This window comes from Stegodyphus dumicola, chromosome 1 (genome assembly GCF_044657685.1).
Source record: "Stegodyphus dumicola isolate Sdum_Otavi_A_Nest chromosome 1, ASM4465768v1".
Taxonomy (NCBI): domain Eukaryota; kingdom Metazoa; phylum Arthropoda; class Arachnida; order Araneae; family Eresidae; genus Stegodyphus; species Stegodyphus dumicola.
The window spans coordinates 215,037,522-215,054,764 of NC_140768.1; the positions used below are offsets into that span (position 1 = coordinate 215,037,522).

The window sequence follows — 17,243 nt, forward strand, 5'->3', positions numbered from 1 at the left end:
ATAAACAAACGTTAAAGTTTACATAAACAGAGGATTTGCCTTTATCCATTTTTTGCAGCAATTCCACTTTTTGTTTAATGTACTTCGAAACATACTTTCGCTTTGTAGATCCTTTACATATTAGTAAATATATATCAGAAATTCTATTTGACATTATGGAAAGTTCAAGCTTACTTTTATAAAATTGCTCTAACAGTCTGCAAAAAATAATAAGCCGAATCCAATTCGAAGATTAAGGAACAACGCAATCTCAGGGTTGCCACGCTACCTGGAAAACCGGGAAAAGTCAGGGAATTCGAAAATTGACCAAAAAATTCAGGAAAAAGTCAGGGAATTTAAGTATTTTTGTCAAAATCTGGAAACGTCAGGGAAGTTCATACAATGATCCCGCGAAAAAAAAGCGATTTTTGCGCCGACGTCGAAAGAGATAACTTTTTTGGCGAATTGCCTATCACGTGAGTGTCTGCTGGCATAGAGCCAATTTTTGCAGCTCCAATTTGATTGCCTTTTAGAAAGGCAAAGCAAGTTTCCCGCAACTTTTGGTTTCCAGTATTCTCGAGAATCGCATGTGCAGTGCATGAACTAAAGAAAGTACTTGTTCTCGTATAAAACAAAATGGGTTTAATCTTAGTATACGGTACCATGGAGGTTAGAATCAAAGAATATGTATTGTAAAGAAGGATAACCTCTCTGCAACAGACGTGGCTCCGTTCCATCATAGAGGGAAACAGCTGTGCATGCGTGATATATCTGCCGCCAAAGCTGGAAACCGGTGTCGAAGTTCGAAGGTCATGTTATCAAGAGTTCATTAAATGAATATCCTTTAAAATTTCTTTAACCACTTGCGCTAAAAAGACGTGCCACGCACGTCGAGATGTTTTTGTCTCAAACTGCAAGCGACGTGAACACCACGTCGATGAGCATTTATCACAAAAATGAAAATAACATGGTGCACACGTCGCCTAACAACGAGATTGTTTATTTCTCGAGTTACAGCTCTGGATTGCACTCGCAGATGCGAAGCGGCGTAAATGAGACACTTTACCACTTGCTATATTGTAGCGCACGGCACCGCAGCCGTGAAGTTTAGTCTTAGCGCAAGTAGTTAAACTCTAAATTAAAAGAAAATATTTTTTGGCGCAAGTAAATTAATTCATAGGTTAGTAATTTTCAGGGGGGGGAACTACGAAAATCCGTTTTTAAAATTATTGCGAAAAATCCAAGAAGAAACGTCCTTTGATAAAACGTTTCTTCTTGGATTTTTCGCAATAATTTAAAAACGGATTTTCGTAGCTTTCTTTTTGTCAAAGAACGTTTCTTCTTAACACGTTTCTCAATTTCCAGTACACATCACGGAGAGGGAAATTCTGGCCGCCAGGTTCCGTCGTCAAATCCCGTGGCAAATTTTCCCTCCGCATTCTAGCGGCGTAATAGCATTTTACTTGTATGGAAAATTTTCTTCTTTACATAGACCAAAGAATTAGAGATTCTTTGCATAGACGTTTTTTGTTTAAAATAATCTCCATGTATGGATTTGGCGACATGATGATGCGCAGTGAACGGGTCATTTTGGTCTTGGTGACAATTTTCAAAATCGTGCCAAAGCCTTACCGTATACTAGAATTTTACCGCAAAATCTTTTTAAACTTTTCTTTTTAATAAATACCTTGCCATTTTGCAGTAAAATAAAAAATAGTAATCTGTCATCTAGGCTAACCATGTAATATAACTATATTCGCTAAAATATCGTTGATTATTCTAATTCAATTTTTAAGTAATTATCTTTATTTTTATGTTATTCGTATAATTTAATGATGCTTCTTCCCTCTAAATTTATTAATTATTAGTAAATAATATTTCTAAATTTCAGGAAATTTTCTCTGGCATAATCTTGAAATTAATTCTAGCAGTATGATGACATACCATCACGAAATTTAATGCACATATTTTTTTTCTTATGTATGCTGCGAACTAAATATAAAATACCTCAATTTATTAAAATAGATTTCTTTGTTTCGTTTAGCTGCAGAATGTCTACAAAAAAAGCCTTATTTTATTCCAGATTGGGAAGATTCTAATCTCAATCTTCAATGGAGAAAACAAGAACTATTATAATTATATTTGTGTTTTCAAGTGTTAAGGTGCTTTTTAAGAACATACCTCACACAAATTAAATTTACCTAAAATCTAACCTAACTATTTAGCATGGCGTTGTGATTTATAAGGACCGGATTAGCCTCGTGTTGAACTGGTGATGATCATGAGTAATAATTAAATAAAACATACATTTGTTATCCAATGTATATATCTTAAATTTTATTACGTTTCTTAAGTGGAAAAGTAAACAAAATTATCAAACAAAGTATACCAAGAATAATTAAGAATAAATGTCCTCTGGGATTTATTGAATAATTAAGTGAATTTGCTACACAATACAAGTAATACCATAATTTACCTCTTAGCGTAGCCAACGTACATTACGCGGATAGATTGGAATTTTCTTGAAACGCACCTGGAAAACCTGGAAAAGTCAGGGAATTCCATTCTCCTGTTTGAGTGGCAACCCTGCAATCTGCAACATTAACTGAATTAGATAATTTTAGCTTAGCTTATACCGTCAATTATACATTAAACGTGCATTCGTAAACGTATTTTGCGCACACGCATATTCGCAGCCGTAAAGGTCTTACGTGCATGCATCAACGCGACGCATGCGCTGAAAGTTTGTAGCTTTGAGGTCCGGATTATGGGTGTCCGAATTAACGACTTTTGACTGTACTCAAAAGGAAGTAAAAAGAAGAAAGTATGTCATAAATACAATTTTTCTCCCATTTGAGTGAGATTCCTGCATGCCACTCTCAAATACCTGCTGGCTAGGAAGTTATGCCATAGCCAATACCAATGTGTTGATTAGTATTTTCTTTGATGTTGATTAGGATCACACTTTCGGTCCTTGATTAGTTGTGGGAGTGAGGGGCAGTGCATGTATTTTGTCACCTTGTGCTCCGAAGTCTCAATGCTGCCATGCACACATGTCATGGTATTTGATTTAAACTGAGGATTTAAAATCTGAAACTGCTGAAGTACCAAGGATTCTGGATCGTGGACTTATTTTCTGTAATTCTTCTGGAATCACTGAATGTCTAGTGAATCAAGTAGTTGGATAAACCTAAAAAAAAAAACTGTCAGGTGGTCAATATCTTTTTTTGGGGGGGAGGAAATGATGGATTGAATGATTTATAAGCAAGTTAAATTTTATAGCTGGGAACTTGCATTTACATCAAGCAAAAACCAATTTTGAGAATTTATTCCAACTTTATTTTCACTACAGGTAATGAGAGATTGCTGTAATATTTAGGTATGCAATTTCTCTGAAACGTTTGCAGCAGGTTTTATATATATATATATATATATATATATATATACTTTTCATTCAGAAAAATTGTTTTGATCATGTAGAAGTGTTAGTTCTAATTCAGTTTATCCTGATTTGTATTTTTAAGTTTTCAACATGCAAAAATTGCGTTAGATCAAGGTTTTATAATTAACTCATGTATGAAAAAAAAAATGTTTTGTTTTTCAGCTGTGTAATCTAGAAGTGGGTACATTATGCATGGTTGTGGTGGTGGTTCTGTTAATGTATTTATAAATACCTTATACAGTAAGAGCTAAAAATGAGTTCTCGTCCCCCCAGTAAGTAAAACTGGGTATTGATATTTATAATTTTAAATAAATGCAAGTCGGATTTTCAATTATGGGAAAAACATGTTCTGCTCTTCTCAGTTTTGAGTTATTGAAACTTTATTGTAATTTTTCATGAAAATTTTCACATTTCTGTAAAGTACTTGAATTACTTGAAAAAATTTCCGTTGTTTTCAATTTTGGCTTATGAAAACTTGATTACAATTTTATATATCTTAAATGAGTCCATAAGCATTTATCTAGTTAAACTAAAGAGAACTAATCTAATTAAATTAGAGATCTAACTAGAGACTAATTTAATTAAACTAGAGAAACTATTAATATTTATTTTATAGCAACATAAATACTGATGTAACCCTTTTTTATGTGTTATTCAACATTTATTTATTAATGTGCTTAATAATTATAAAACTTTCTTATATGTGTATATGTATATATCTATTTCTTTTGTTTTAGGCCATGTTTTTCTTTCTTGCACAAACAGAACAGGGTGATATCTTTAAGATCACTCTGAAAACTGATGATGACATGGTGAGTTCTATTTTAATTATGAACATTTTTTTATTTCAGGAGCAAAATTTAAATTGCTTTTTAAATGATTGATCTAATTTCTGTATGGCTATTAAATTTTAATTCTTCACCAGTTTTCTCATGAAAAAAATTGCTGTAACACTTTTGTGTAACTAAATATGCATGTACAGTACAAAGTCTTTAATCCGGACTCATCGAGACTTCGGCGATTCCGGATTAGGGGTTTTTCTGGATTATAGATCATCAATTTAAATCTGGTAAGTTCTGCTGTTCAAGTCCTGTAATTGCTGTTCCGAGAATACCGACTAACTTGTCAATCGAAATTTTTTCGTTTTCACTAACCTCTCTGTCACTTTTTTCATGCCTTTATCCATTTTTTGCAGCAATTCCTCTTTTCGTTTGATGGACATCGAAACATGCTTTCGCTTTGTAGATTCTTTGGCAGCTCCAGAATCGGAAACTCTTTTTGACAGAATCGAAAGTTCAAGCTTACTTTTTATAAAACTGCTCTAACATTCTGCAAAAAATAACAAGCCAGATCCAGTTAGAAGATTAAGGAACGACGCAATCTGCAACATTGACTGAAATAGATAATTAGATAATTTTAGCTTAGCTTATACCGTCCGTTATACATTAATCACGCATGCATATGTGCATGCGTAAAGGTATTATGCGCATGCACAGAAAGTTTGTAGCTTTGAGGTCCGGATTATAGATCATTCCGGATTAAAGACTTTGTACTGTATTATAATACTTGTATGTAGGCAATTGGTATTGTAATGGTAGATATAACCATTGATAATAATTGATAAGTGAACCCATTATCAAATTAAAATTTTTTGTTTAAAAGAGTCGGAATTTACTTAAAGTTCTTTTAAATAGTAAAGTTGCATGCTTTTTGTTTCAAAATAATAGACTCTTTATTTCTTTGTATCGCTATAAGGCAATCTGCATTATTAATTTTTCTCCCTGTAGGTTACTGAAATAAAGTTAAAATATTTTGATACTGTTTCTGTTGCATCAGCACTTTGCGTTTTGAAAACAGGTTTCCTGTTTGTTGCTTCAGAATATGGGAATCAGTAAGTAAATATTTTATATGAATTATATGATGCTTTTAAAAGGCACTAAAAAATTGTTAATAATATGTGTAAAGTAAATAATTCATGTTTTAAAAATGGTGAAATGCAAGAACTTTTTTTTTTTTTTTTTTAATAAAAGATTTTGTTAATTTTGTTATTGTGTAGCTTTCTAAAACCTTAGAGGTCTGAAAATAGTCATAACTGTATACTGTTTTTACTTCCTTGTGCGAAGTAAAAAGGAAGTATTGTAATCGCGAGACGTTTCAGGCAGCATATTTCAACGAAAATATCCATTTTGACCGCTATCGAATGCAATTTAACGATGTTTTTGCGCGATATCTGTACGTAAGGACAGAGTAAAATACTCTTTTCCTTCAAAAAAATTATATAATATTTAATAATATTATATAATTTTTTAATAAATAATTGTTTAAGATTTATTTCATAATTTTTAATACAGATATTTTGAGTTTTTATGTATGTTTGCCTTGTCGCAAAGTGAGAACTGAATTAATTGAATAAGAAATACTCAATTGTCTGTGAAAAACTGTTTCTTTTTTGTTTTGTTTGCTTAATTTCTTTTATACATCATTCTAGCTTTATTATAGTATTTGAATAGAACATGTGGCAACGATTAGATAATTCTTTAAATGATGTAAATTTTGTGCATTCTGAGTTATAATATGAACGAAATATAATACTGTTAAGTGAACCTAGCACCAGAATGTCGCTATGATAAACAAATAGAATGAATTTTAAAGAATACATTTATTCTACTGTGGTTTATGTGCTGTCGGCAAAGTAGATTTAATTCTATCCAATAAGTTTAAATGAAATGCAAGAAAAATGCGTATAATTTAATATTCCGTACAAGGAAGTCATGTGGTGTACATGTCAGATTTTTTTAATTTGTATATCATTAACTATATGCACATTCTTTACCTGAGGAAATTGAAAACTTTTCTGAAAGATGCTGTATTGGAAAAATCTTAAAAAATAAGGATAAAAAAAAAAAAAGCTAATAATGGACTAAAAAAGGTTTATCCATGGAATATAGCAATTAAGTCACATTGTGCTATTTCTAGGTAAAATTACGTGATCAGTTGCTATGTAAAACTTCTCTCAGTAGCACTTTGGAACATAAAGTCATTATGTTATGTATTGAAAAAACTGTATAAAATAGTTGTTTCAACTTTTATTATCTTTAAAAAAAAAATGAAAGAAAGAAAAGAATTGCTTTTATAATCTCTGAAAATTTAACAATTTTTGAATCATCAGTTTCTTGAAGCTAGAATTTAAAAATATTAGAGGTGTATTTATTACAAAATCATGCTGAACAGCAGAGGTTTTGTTATGCAAAAAAAAACAAAAAAAAAAAAAAAAAAAAAATGTGTATATATATATATATATATATGTTAGTGATTCAAATGTATTTTGCAGTGCTGGTTTCAATTTTGAAGTCAGAATTTTGCCATCAGCTCAGTTTCTTATAACAGACCTTTGCCTTTATATTAGAGATAAATCTGGCTGATCTTTATCAACAGTTATATAATTGTCAGTGGATTTCGTTTAAATGAGCTTGTCTATAACCTTAATATACTGATCACACAATTTTTCTAGAAATACTACAAAAATTGGGCTCAAATATTGGCTCTAAGTTTAACGTGATGGAATCTCTTAGAAAAAAACCAAAAGTCTGTGTTTTTCATTAAAAGATATTTAAAAGACATATTGAAAGCATATTCATGATTTAAAGTTTTGAAGCATGAACACATTCCTCAAAAGAGTTTGTTCATAACTTCTTCAAAGGCACGTTTCAAAGTAATTCAGCTGCACTATTCTGCATGCGTAAATCCAAGCAAAATAAGGAAGTTTTACTCAGCAGTATAAGTTACTGTAAACTACCATGGTATGCATGTGGAAATTTGAAAGTAATAGCTCCATCTCATTTGACTACTACTTAAATGCTGATTTGTTTTTTATACAGTTGAGATAGTGGAAACAAAGGAAAACATTACATTAAAAATGACTTTGGCTTGATATGGAGACGTTAATATTAGGGATTTAAAATATAATTTATGATTCCTTATTGCATTCTCAACAAAGTGAATTTGTCAATTGTTTACATCAAAGTACATTTAATGATGATATTTATGAAAGCAGTGTATTGCAAGGGGAGAATTTTTGTTTTTGAAGAATAAAGTTCTTAAAATTGGTGAAGTCAAAATTTAGGAATTTTTTTTATTAATCCTCAAATTATGGAATGAATTAATGTGCGATTCTGCATTTGCAAGTACATTGGATAGTGCTTAATCTGAAACCCAGAGTTATTTAAAAGCATAATGATTGCCACCTTAGATAATTTAATTCTGTAATTTTTGCCAAAATTGGAGAAAACTAGCTAGTGATTTTCTGAACACAGTAAAATACTGGGGTGTAAGGTACATTGCTTAAGATTTATTTCCTAAATATTAAATTTCCAAAGGGAAGAGCTGTAAGTGACTAGTATTAAGAACATTTCTATCAGAATATATATTATAAGTAAGCACATAAAGTAAGAAATTTAGAACTAATTTTTCACAAAGACCAAAAATTGAAATTCTTAAGTAATAAATTTCAAATAATCCTATAAATGCAATAAAGAATTTTAAAATTGTTAAAAGAAAATTAATTTCCTTTAAAATTCCTGAATAGTCTTTTTAAAAAGTCTGGAGTAGTCTACACCCTATAATGCTTTTAAAAAGTATGAATTTTTTTCTGAAAGCTCCGAAAGAGAAGGATGTTTTAAATGGTTTATAGGATTTTATTTTTTTATTTATTTTAATTTTTTCTCTTAATCACTATTCTGTTATTAAAGAAGGTTATTGCTATATTCAAAGTCGTCAAGATAAGCCCATGACATGAAGACTTTTTACTTTTCTAACAATGTTCTTTTTACTTCCTTTTGCCTTTTTCTGTAATTTTAAATAGTAAAAAAAAGCTAAAATTTATAGATTTTTCTACTCAATCTTCAAAATTACAAATTATTAAAAACTTTTTGGTCACATTCTTGTGTTTACTGTCTTTAAAGAATAATTGATTTAAAAATGTAATTAAAGTTTTACCCTGAAGGATATTCTTTATTCCCTTTTTGTTTTAAAAGAGTCAGAACTTACATAAATTTCTTTTAATTAGTAAAGTAATCTTTTTCTTTATCAAAATAAAAAATCTTCATAGAAGTATTGAAAAGTTTTTCTTTTGGTTTCAAAATTCCATTTTTTTGTTCCAGTTTTTAGCCTTTTGAGCGATTACTTTCTCGACAAGGTATTTTAGTTTCACCTGTGAAGCCAAAATGGCAAACTTATACGTTACTACTGTAAGGGTCTTATTCATAGTTTCAATTGTGTTTTAAATTAAAGTGCTTGAAGTTGTTAATTATGTCTTTTGAGTTTTAATTAAGTCTTTTCACTGAAGTTTTGTAATTTCACTTATGTTTTAATTTCTTTGGATCATGTGCCATTTGTGTAAAGATAAAATTTGAATTTGAATTTATCACTGAGATATTTTAATGTTTCATTCTTTCACTTACGTTTTCAATTCCTTAAATAGAATTTTCTTTATTTAAGGTACAAGATTCTAATTAGAATTTTCTTTGTTTTCTCCTTCCTTTGGGGAAGGGACCAGAATTTTCGGGTGAACTATTATGATTAAAATACATTGAAATGGTTCATTGGCTAATTCTGGGTACAGAAAAGCAAGGATTTTTCTAGAAGAGAGATTTCAATCAATTTCAGTGTTCCTCCTCCTGATGACGTGGCATTGAGGTTGATTGAATTCTTATTCTATATTGTTCGTTTTTCTTTAAATTTAATTGTTTTTTTTAATTGGGGTATTGCTCATTCGAAGATTTTTAGTTTTAACATTTTTTTAATTCTTTATTGCACTATAGGATTATTTGAAATTTATTACTTAAGAATTTCAATTTTTGGTCTTTGTGAAAAATTAGTTCTAAATTTCAAACTTTGTCTTTACTGATAATTTTTCAGCAGCTTAATGCGAGAAAATGATTAGGCATGATTATATTTTGTTTTTAAAAAATTATTTTGTGATTATATAATTCTAGGGTAAATATCATTAATGAAATGGCGGTAAAACAATGGTTTTGTAAAAGCATGAAAAGTCTCTTAAAGTGCTCAAGAGAGAAATTCTGGTTGCTGAATTTAAAAGTAAAAAAATACTATTAAGCTCAATATTTGAAGTGCATAACAAAAAGAATGATTTATATTGTTTTCCTGTGTATCCAGAAGGGCAAAGATTGTAATTCTGCTCAGTGAGCAAGGATATGTACAGGGAGGGAACATAAAAAATCAATCTGACTTTACAGTTTTAGAAATTTAGATCAAGTTTTCAAGAAATTGTTTTTAAAATATATATAGACCTTTCTGCATATGTTGTGTGCTGAATTTCATAGCTGTTGGACTTCATTTACTTTATTATCGTAGATTATGAAAATTAATACAGCATAAGGGTTGATTGTAGATTATCATCTTAGAAGCAAATGTAACAGAAAATTTAAGCAAATTCTGATGTCAGAAAATCTATATATCTAGTTGAGTTTCATGGTTTTGAATCTTTCCATCTCGATGCTATGTTTGACATATACAGATGGACAACCCAAAATCTTTCTTCTATTATTATAGATTACAGGGAATAAATACAACATTAATGGATGAAGGTATTAAATCAAATTTAATATTCAAGAAAAAATAATGTATAGAAACCTATTCTAATCTCATAAAATTTAATACAAATTTTTAATTTGAAATGGTAAATATTTTGCCATATCCTGTGTGAAGATATTTATTTACAACTAAATATTTGGCTATTTTAAATTACTTTTCCCAGTTTTTGAAAATTTAACTCCCTACAAGATGAAAATGATCTTATACTATTAATTTCATTTAACAAGTATGACCTGTTGTCAAAATATTTTATTTGTATTTAATGCAATATCTGCATTATAAATGTTTTGTAGGTATTTTAAATACTGATATTAATTTAGATCAAATATAATACCACAGTAGTACATGAAATAAATATTTCTATAGGAAGAATTCTTTAAATGCATAAAATAAATTTATTGATTAGCTATTTATTGCCTGCTAATTTATGGCTGATAAATGAAAATGTATCTAAGATGTATAATTTTAATCTCATTTATACGCTTTTGATTTTTAATGTTCTTTCTTTATTTTATAGCTACTTATATCAAATATCTCATCTTGGAGATGATGATGATGAACCAGAATTTAGCAGTGCTATGCCACTAGAAGAGGGAGATACGTTTTTCTTTGGCCCTAGAACTTTAAAAAATCTTGTACTTGTAGATGAACTTGAAAGTTTATCCCCTATTATGCATTGTCAGATTGCTGATCTTGAAAAAGAAGACACTCCACAACTGTATGTGGCTTGTGGTAGGGGGCCAAGATCTACGTTAAGGGTTCTGAGACATGGTTTAGAAGTAAGTTGGAAGAAAATATCCACTAATTTTAATTCACTGTTCGATAACATTTCAGAAATTTTATCTTGCTAAATTTGTTTTTGAGAGTTATTTTGCATCAAATGCAAAATGATTATTAAATAATTATTTTATTTTTGTACTTTGCATAAAATATGTAAATAGCTGTGATTTAAAATGATTAAATTTGAATAGGAAAGCTGTAAAGATAGCCTAATGAATGTTTTTCATTGAATCACAAAGTTGCCAATGAAGTTTTAGTTATTCGTGTGTTTTATAGTCCTATAGATGTGCTTGTTACATTTTTGCAAAATACATGAAGTTTATAACCTATTTATTGCTCCAAATTTTTAGATACCAAAGTAGTTTATTATTATACATAAAGTAGATGGTAGTATTTCTTGTAGTAAGACTGTGAAAAACTGATAAACTAATCATTTTTGATTATTTCAAATATGTCAATAAGCATTTAATGCAACAATTATTCAATTAAAAATTAATTTATCAATTATCTCATGAAAGATTATGTTTGCATTTATGCTTAAAATATCCATGATACCTTTTGTAAGGTAATCATTAATTTTATTTTTAAAGCTGTATTATTTTTTAATTAGCTATATTTTTCCAGGTTTCAGAGATGGCTGTCTCAGAACTTCCAGGTAATCCAAATGCTGTTTGGACTGTGAAACGTAAAGCAGATGGTAAGAAAAAGTTAATTTATTTAATATGCATTTATATGTAGAATATATTATAAGTTTATATATGTTTGTGTTTTCTAAATTTATTTTAATGTCTTTTTCAGAGGAATTTGATGCTTTCATCATTGTGTCTTTCGTAAATGCAACTCTTGTTTTATCTATTGGGGAAACTGTTGAAGAAGTCACGGATTCTGGCTTCTTAGGAACTACACCTACTTTAGCCTGTGCACAAATTGGAGATGATGCTTTAGTTCAGGTGTGCTATTATGTGTAGATTTTCAAAGATATGATTAAAGCAAAAGCATTATTTTAAATGTTTAGTGATGTGTAAGCCCATTTCTTATAGGTTTTTAAGTCCCCCCTTAAAGATTGCATTCATACCTATTAGTTCAGTTGAAATTGAAATATTGAGTGATTACAAATGAAAGAATATTGACTGATTACAAACTTGAAAGGAACATATATTTTCATGTGGTTCTGCAGAAAGTAATTGAAAAATGTCTGTGTAAAATATATTTATACAAGTCATTAGAAAAATGAAATAATTGACATTATTTAAATGCATGAAACAATTTTTTTAATGTTTCTGGTAGAAATGTGAGACAAAAATAGCTCTGTACTTTTATTCTAAGTAGTATAATGATATTAATTGTGATTTAAAAACAAATATGAAAAATGAAACAGCTTAACATATTTTATAAAATAGTACCATTTCAGAGATGTAGTGCTCATCTCTTCAATAAAATATCCATTAAATGAAAAAGTTAAAGGTCAGTTATTTAAAAAAGAAAAAAGAAGCAAACCGACCATTTTTAGTGTGATAAAAATTTTATTTCTGTCAGAAATAGTTATATATTTTAATAATCTGGATAATAATATTGATTAACACATAGGAAAAAATTGTAGAGAATGTCTTTTGTAAAAAATTTATCTAATGTATATTCATAATTGTTAATCAGTTTAAAAGTATCAGTATTATCATATCATCATAGTGTTATCATGTTTAAAAACATCAATTAATTTTTGACTCAGTGTATGACAAAAACATTGCTTGATTGCAATTAAAAAGGTGTAACCTATATCTTCCAGTGTATCAGAAACTGAAAGTACATTGAAAAATCTAAAAATTAATTTTATTGAAGAAACATGTGAGAAAAGACATAATTTTAAAACTTTTATTAAATAATCTTGAACAAAACTAGGGGCATAAATATATAAGTTATACTTACAAATTTTAACTGAATGCTTAATTAATGAATTTTTATCTGTGCAATTAATTTTATTAACACTCTCGTGTGAGCTGTTTTGAGGAATGGTAAATTCTGACTGAAGGTTATACATTCAAAAGATATTCTTTAGGGTTCTTTTCTTTGAATGCAAGTTATTTTACACTTTTTAAAACTTCTTTCTATGGTTTCATTTAAAATTGCAAATGTATGGAAAATTTAAAAATTAAATCAAGTTTTTTTAAAATACATATGCATAAGTGTAGACGATTTCAGTCTTATTTTAGGCTTAAAAACTTTGAGAATTTAAGTGCCCCATCATTTATTTAAAGTTGTCTCTTCATAATCAATCCGTTTGCAATTTTATTTTCATTTATTTATTATTTTCTCTTTCAACAAAATAAATGAATAATTTAGAGAAGAAATTACTATAATTTAACCATCCAGAATTGTGAATTACTGTATCCGTTGCATTTGTGAAAAATGATTTGATACAGAGAATGGTATTTCCACAAGTGCTATTTAACCCTTTGAAGGGCACTGGTATATAATATATACCGGTTGTTTGTCAATTTTTTAACCTGGGAAAAAATTATAATTTCTCTACACCAAAAGCTATAATCGTAAGTTTCTAGTGTTTCCTTTCGATTTTAAATGGCAGCACCACCCTATGAATGCTCAATATTTTGCAGTTATGAAATTAATATACCTAGTTCCAAGGTATCATGTTTGAAGATTGATAAATTTTATTGGAGGGAGAGAAAAAATTCAAAATCTGTAAATATATGACGTACACATGCTGAACCTTTTATATTTACTGCATTTCAATCAAAACTGATAATTAAAAGAAGATTATGCATTCGTTTTAATAACCGGTATATAATATATACCAGCGCCCCTACTGAGGGTACCTTGCCAATAGATGGCAGCACCAGGCTTCTCCTTCTCTACTGTGAGAGATGACAGCATTTCTTTGCATTATAATAGTTTATGATGTAACAATTTGTTTATGATTAATTTACAAGTTGTTTAGGATTCAGTATTATGTTCATGAAGGGATGGGGAGTTTATTGACCCTGCACTAGGTCTGAATAAAAGTATATTTGTTTCTTTTTATTCTTTTTTTACTCTGCGCGAGTTTCATTCGTCTCTATTGAGCTAAAATTTTAACTTCAGCACGTCATCCTTTCCCAAGAGAAAGACTCATCGATTTCGAAAATTGCCATCTGGGGTCAAAATTTTTCACAATTGTAGCCATTAAATGTGGCATGTTAGTCCCTAAAAGACCCCCTTTGCTTCGTGTTTTCCAAAATCCTAGAATCCAACAAAAATGAAAGGAGGTGATTGACAACTGATTTGTCATTCGGCAGTCAAGCCTTCTTCCCTTTGTGTGATGTGATAAGATCACACAAAGAGAAAGCTCACTTAAAAATACTGGAAATGGAAGTGCACTTAAAGTCTATCTCTTAGTGTAATCACAAAAACTGCTGATTTGAAAGCATGCTTTTATTCTTATCGTCTGTGTTAATTTCGGATGAAAGACTAGGGAACGCAAGAGAAATTTAGGGTTAGGTTGTTTTTGAAATAAATTTCACAGTTTGTGAAATGAGGGAAAATATTTCTAAGGCCTGTTTTAGATGCAAACTAGAATTTATCCAAAAGTTGAAAAGGAGCCCCTAGGAGGCCAAAGGGGTTGAAAATCGAAATAAGGGTTTATAAAATAATAAAGTTGTTTAACGGTGTTTCTTCTTGAACAAAAATATATATTATAACCTGTATTTACAAAAAAAAGGGGGGGCCCTTACGGTCCTTGATAATCTAAAGTGTGTGTGCGTGGGGGGGGGGCGATTCTTCGTATCATAGCATGAACCATGGTTTTTTTTACATAATATCTAAAGCATAAAATATGATTTCAAAAATGCAACATACTTTCTCATCCGAGTCCTAGTGTTTCATTTTTTAATTTTTAAAATTTTTGCCTGTTATATCTCCTTGTAATATTATACTAGTTCAGTTACAGCATGATATGATTTACGCATGCAGTGTCATATTTACTAATTTTTTTATAAAATAATAATATTGAATTTAAATCGAGTTCAAAAGCTTTTTACTCATATTTTACATGAGTATGCTTAGCCAGGTTGCATCATCAAAGTGCATAAAAACATAAATTTTACTTTTTAAATTTTAAATTTCTACGAAAATTTTAAACATTTTTGTCTTTAGACATGCATAACTATATTCAAGCACCCATCTCTACAGATGCACATCAAAAGTGGACCGGCTCTCAAAATTTAGGATTTCGCTCTAGAATTTTTTAAAGTCTCAATTTTGTGTCTTTAGGGTCCATAAGTTATAGCTCATGCAAAATTTTACCACAATTTAAATTATTTTATATACCGCCCCTCAAAGGGTTAAAAAAAAAAAAAAAAAGTAGAGAGAGAGATTTTATATCATCGATTAAGTTGAAGAGATGTAAGGTATTTTTTAGAATTTTTTAAATAAGATCCCCTTTCCTCTCTCTCTCTTCAAATTTTTAAAAGAGAATATAGTATTCTTTTAATGTCGTTTAACCCCTCACCCAAGACTGACCTGGATTCTTTCAAATGTGTACAGCTGAAATATAAATGAATATTATGGCTAATATATAGTCATTGTACCTCATAAACATAAACATGTCACCAATAAATTTTAATTATTTTTAAATAATGAAAAGGATTCAAAGGATTTTATAGGTCGTTTTTCTCAAAGGAAACAAAGCAAACACAAACATTAAGGGATTGAATATTGCTTTAAATGAATTTAGTGTATTTATTAGTTGCGTTGTTGAGAAATTTAATTCTAAATTTGCTGTTTGCATTCTTGTATTCAGTTTATTAACTATTGTTTTAAGTGACTGGCATTATATATACATCAGTACGTGTTATCAAACAATCTTGTATTTCTTTTCATTTATATGTATATTTTTTAATTTTTTTAAAGATATATCCTGATGGTATTCGTCATATTCCAGCTGATAAAAGAGTCATTGAGTGGCGAACATCTGGGAAAAAAACTATTTCAAAGTGTGCTATTAATCAAAGACAAGTTGTAATTGCATTGACTGGTGGAGAATTAGTTTATTTTGAAATGGATCCTGTGAGTAAGAGTTTTTAATCCCTAGCAGTAATATTACTTTTTTGGGAAAATATATGACTGAAAAAGGCAATTTTTTTGTACTGTTCTGTAATATGCTTAATTCTATTATCTATATAGATTGGATTTTTATTTTTCAGTCTGGTCAACTGAATGAATATTCTGATCGAAAAGCTATGACAGCTGACGTTATCTGTATGGCATTAGCAAGTGTACCAAGTGGAGAACAGCGAGCTCGTTTTCTTGCTGTTGGTCTAATGGATAGCACTGTTCGAATCATATCATTAGATCCTGCTGTAAGTATTTTTAATTTATGGTGAATCTTCGGATTATGGTAACTTGGCGAAAATTTGGCGACCAATCCTGCTACAGCAACCTGCTAGTTTTTTTGGGGGGGGACGCCATTTTGTTTTCATGAAGTAAAAGCCATGTTTTTTTACTCAACATTTTTTCCAACAATCTGTTAGCCGAATTACGCTTATGCTAGAACTTTTATGGAACAAAAGTGCTTAATCATGATGAAGATTAGGTGCGAAGTTGGGAAAAAGTGCAGGATCGCCCACTGCTTCATGTGTTTTTAAGAATTGCACATACGCGGTATCCATGTACACGTCGACCCATTTTCACTTAAAAAAAATCCCAGAATTGCACAAAAATGGCTTTGCGCACACTCTTGACTTTATCCATGTACACATCGACCTATTTTCACTTAAAAAGTCAAAGAAAATTAACAAAAATCCAATTCTTTTTACTTTTGTAAAAAGCGCCAAACAAATAAGTGGGCGATTCTGCATTTTAGCAGCGAAATTGTTTCTAAGTGCTTATTAGCTAAAATCACGATCGGAATTTTCCAGAAAATGTCACATGACATGTCTCATGATCTCTCATTTCTCTGAGACAAAATAGTCTGTGATTCGAACTGTGTACTTCTCAGATTATTGATAAGTCCTACCTAGTAGCCTTTATTGCCTTACCAAAATGTTGCCAAACTACCTGTTACCATATTCCAAAGATTAGCCAAATTTATTTTATATTTTTGTACATGTTAGCCTATTATAGCATTTTTATATGTTCTCAAATATCTGTTTTTTCTTTCTGTGAGATTAAATTTTGGATTATATAGCATATTAAAAAGTAATCGAAATTTTTGTTTAAAGTATTAGATCATTCCAATATTGTGATTATATATGAAATGAATGATTGAAAAAGTCAGTTGGTGACATTCTTACAAAGCATATCTTCACTCAAAGTAATACATACCCCTTCACTGTAGTGCCTCTTTCTTACTGTGTATAGGAAGCAGTTTTGTCCCTTTTTTAAGGGAACTATTTGTTTTGATATGTTAATGCTTTTTTAGCTTTGTTATGACACTGGT

At 29.7% G+C, this 17,243-nt stretch overlaps 1 protein-coding gene across 1 annotated transcript in view; it reads left to right on the forward strand.

Annotated features, from left to right (window-relative positions):
* Nucleotides 1–17,243, forward strand: part of Sf3b3 (splicing factor 3b subunit 3) — a 72,744-nt gene that overhangs the window by 35,626 nt on the left and 19,875 nt on the right. Inside the window, exons 9-15 of the mRNA XM_035361355.2 lie at nt 4,159–4,233; nt 5,209–5,312; nt 10,551–10,812; nt 11,438–11,510; nt 11,612–11,763; nt 15,716–15,871; nt 16,009–16,164. Coding sequence (XP_035217246.2) covers nt 4,159–4,233; nt 5,209–5,312; nt 10,551–10,812; nt 11,438–11,510; nt 11,612–11,763; nt 15,716–15,871; nt 16,009–16,164 — 978 coding nt within the window. The remainder of the gene's footprint in view (nt 1–4,158; nt 4,234–5,208; nt 5,313–10,550; nt 10,813–11,437; nt 11,511–11,611; nt 11,764–15,715; nt 15,872–16,008; nt 16,165–17,243) is intronic.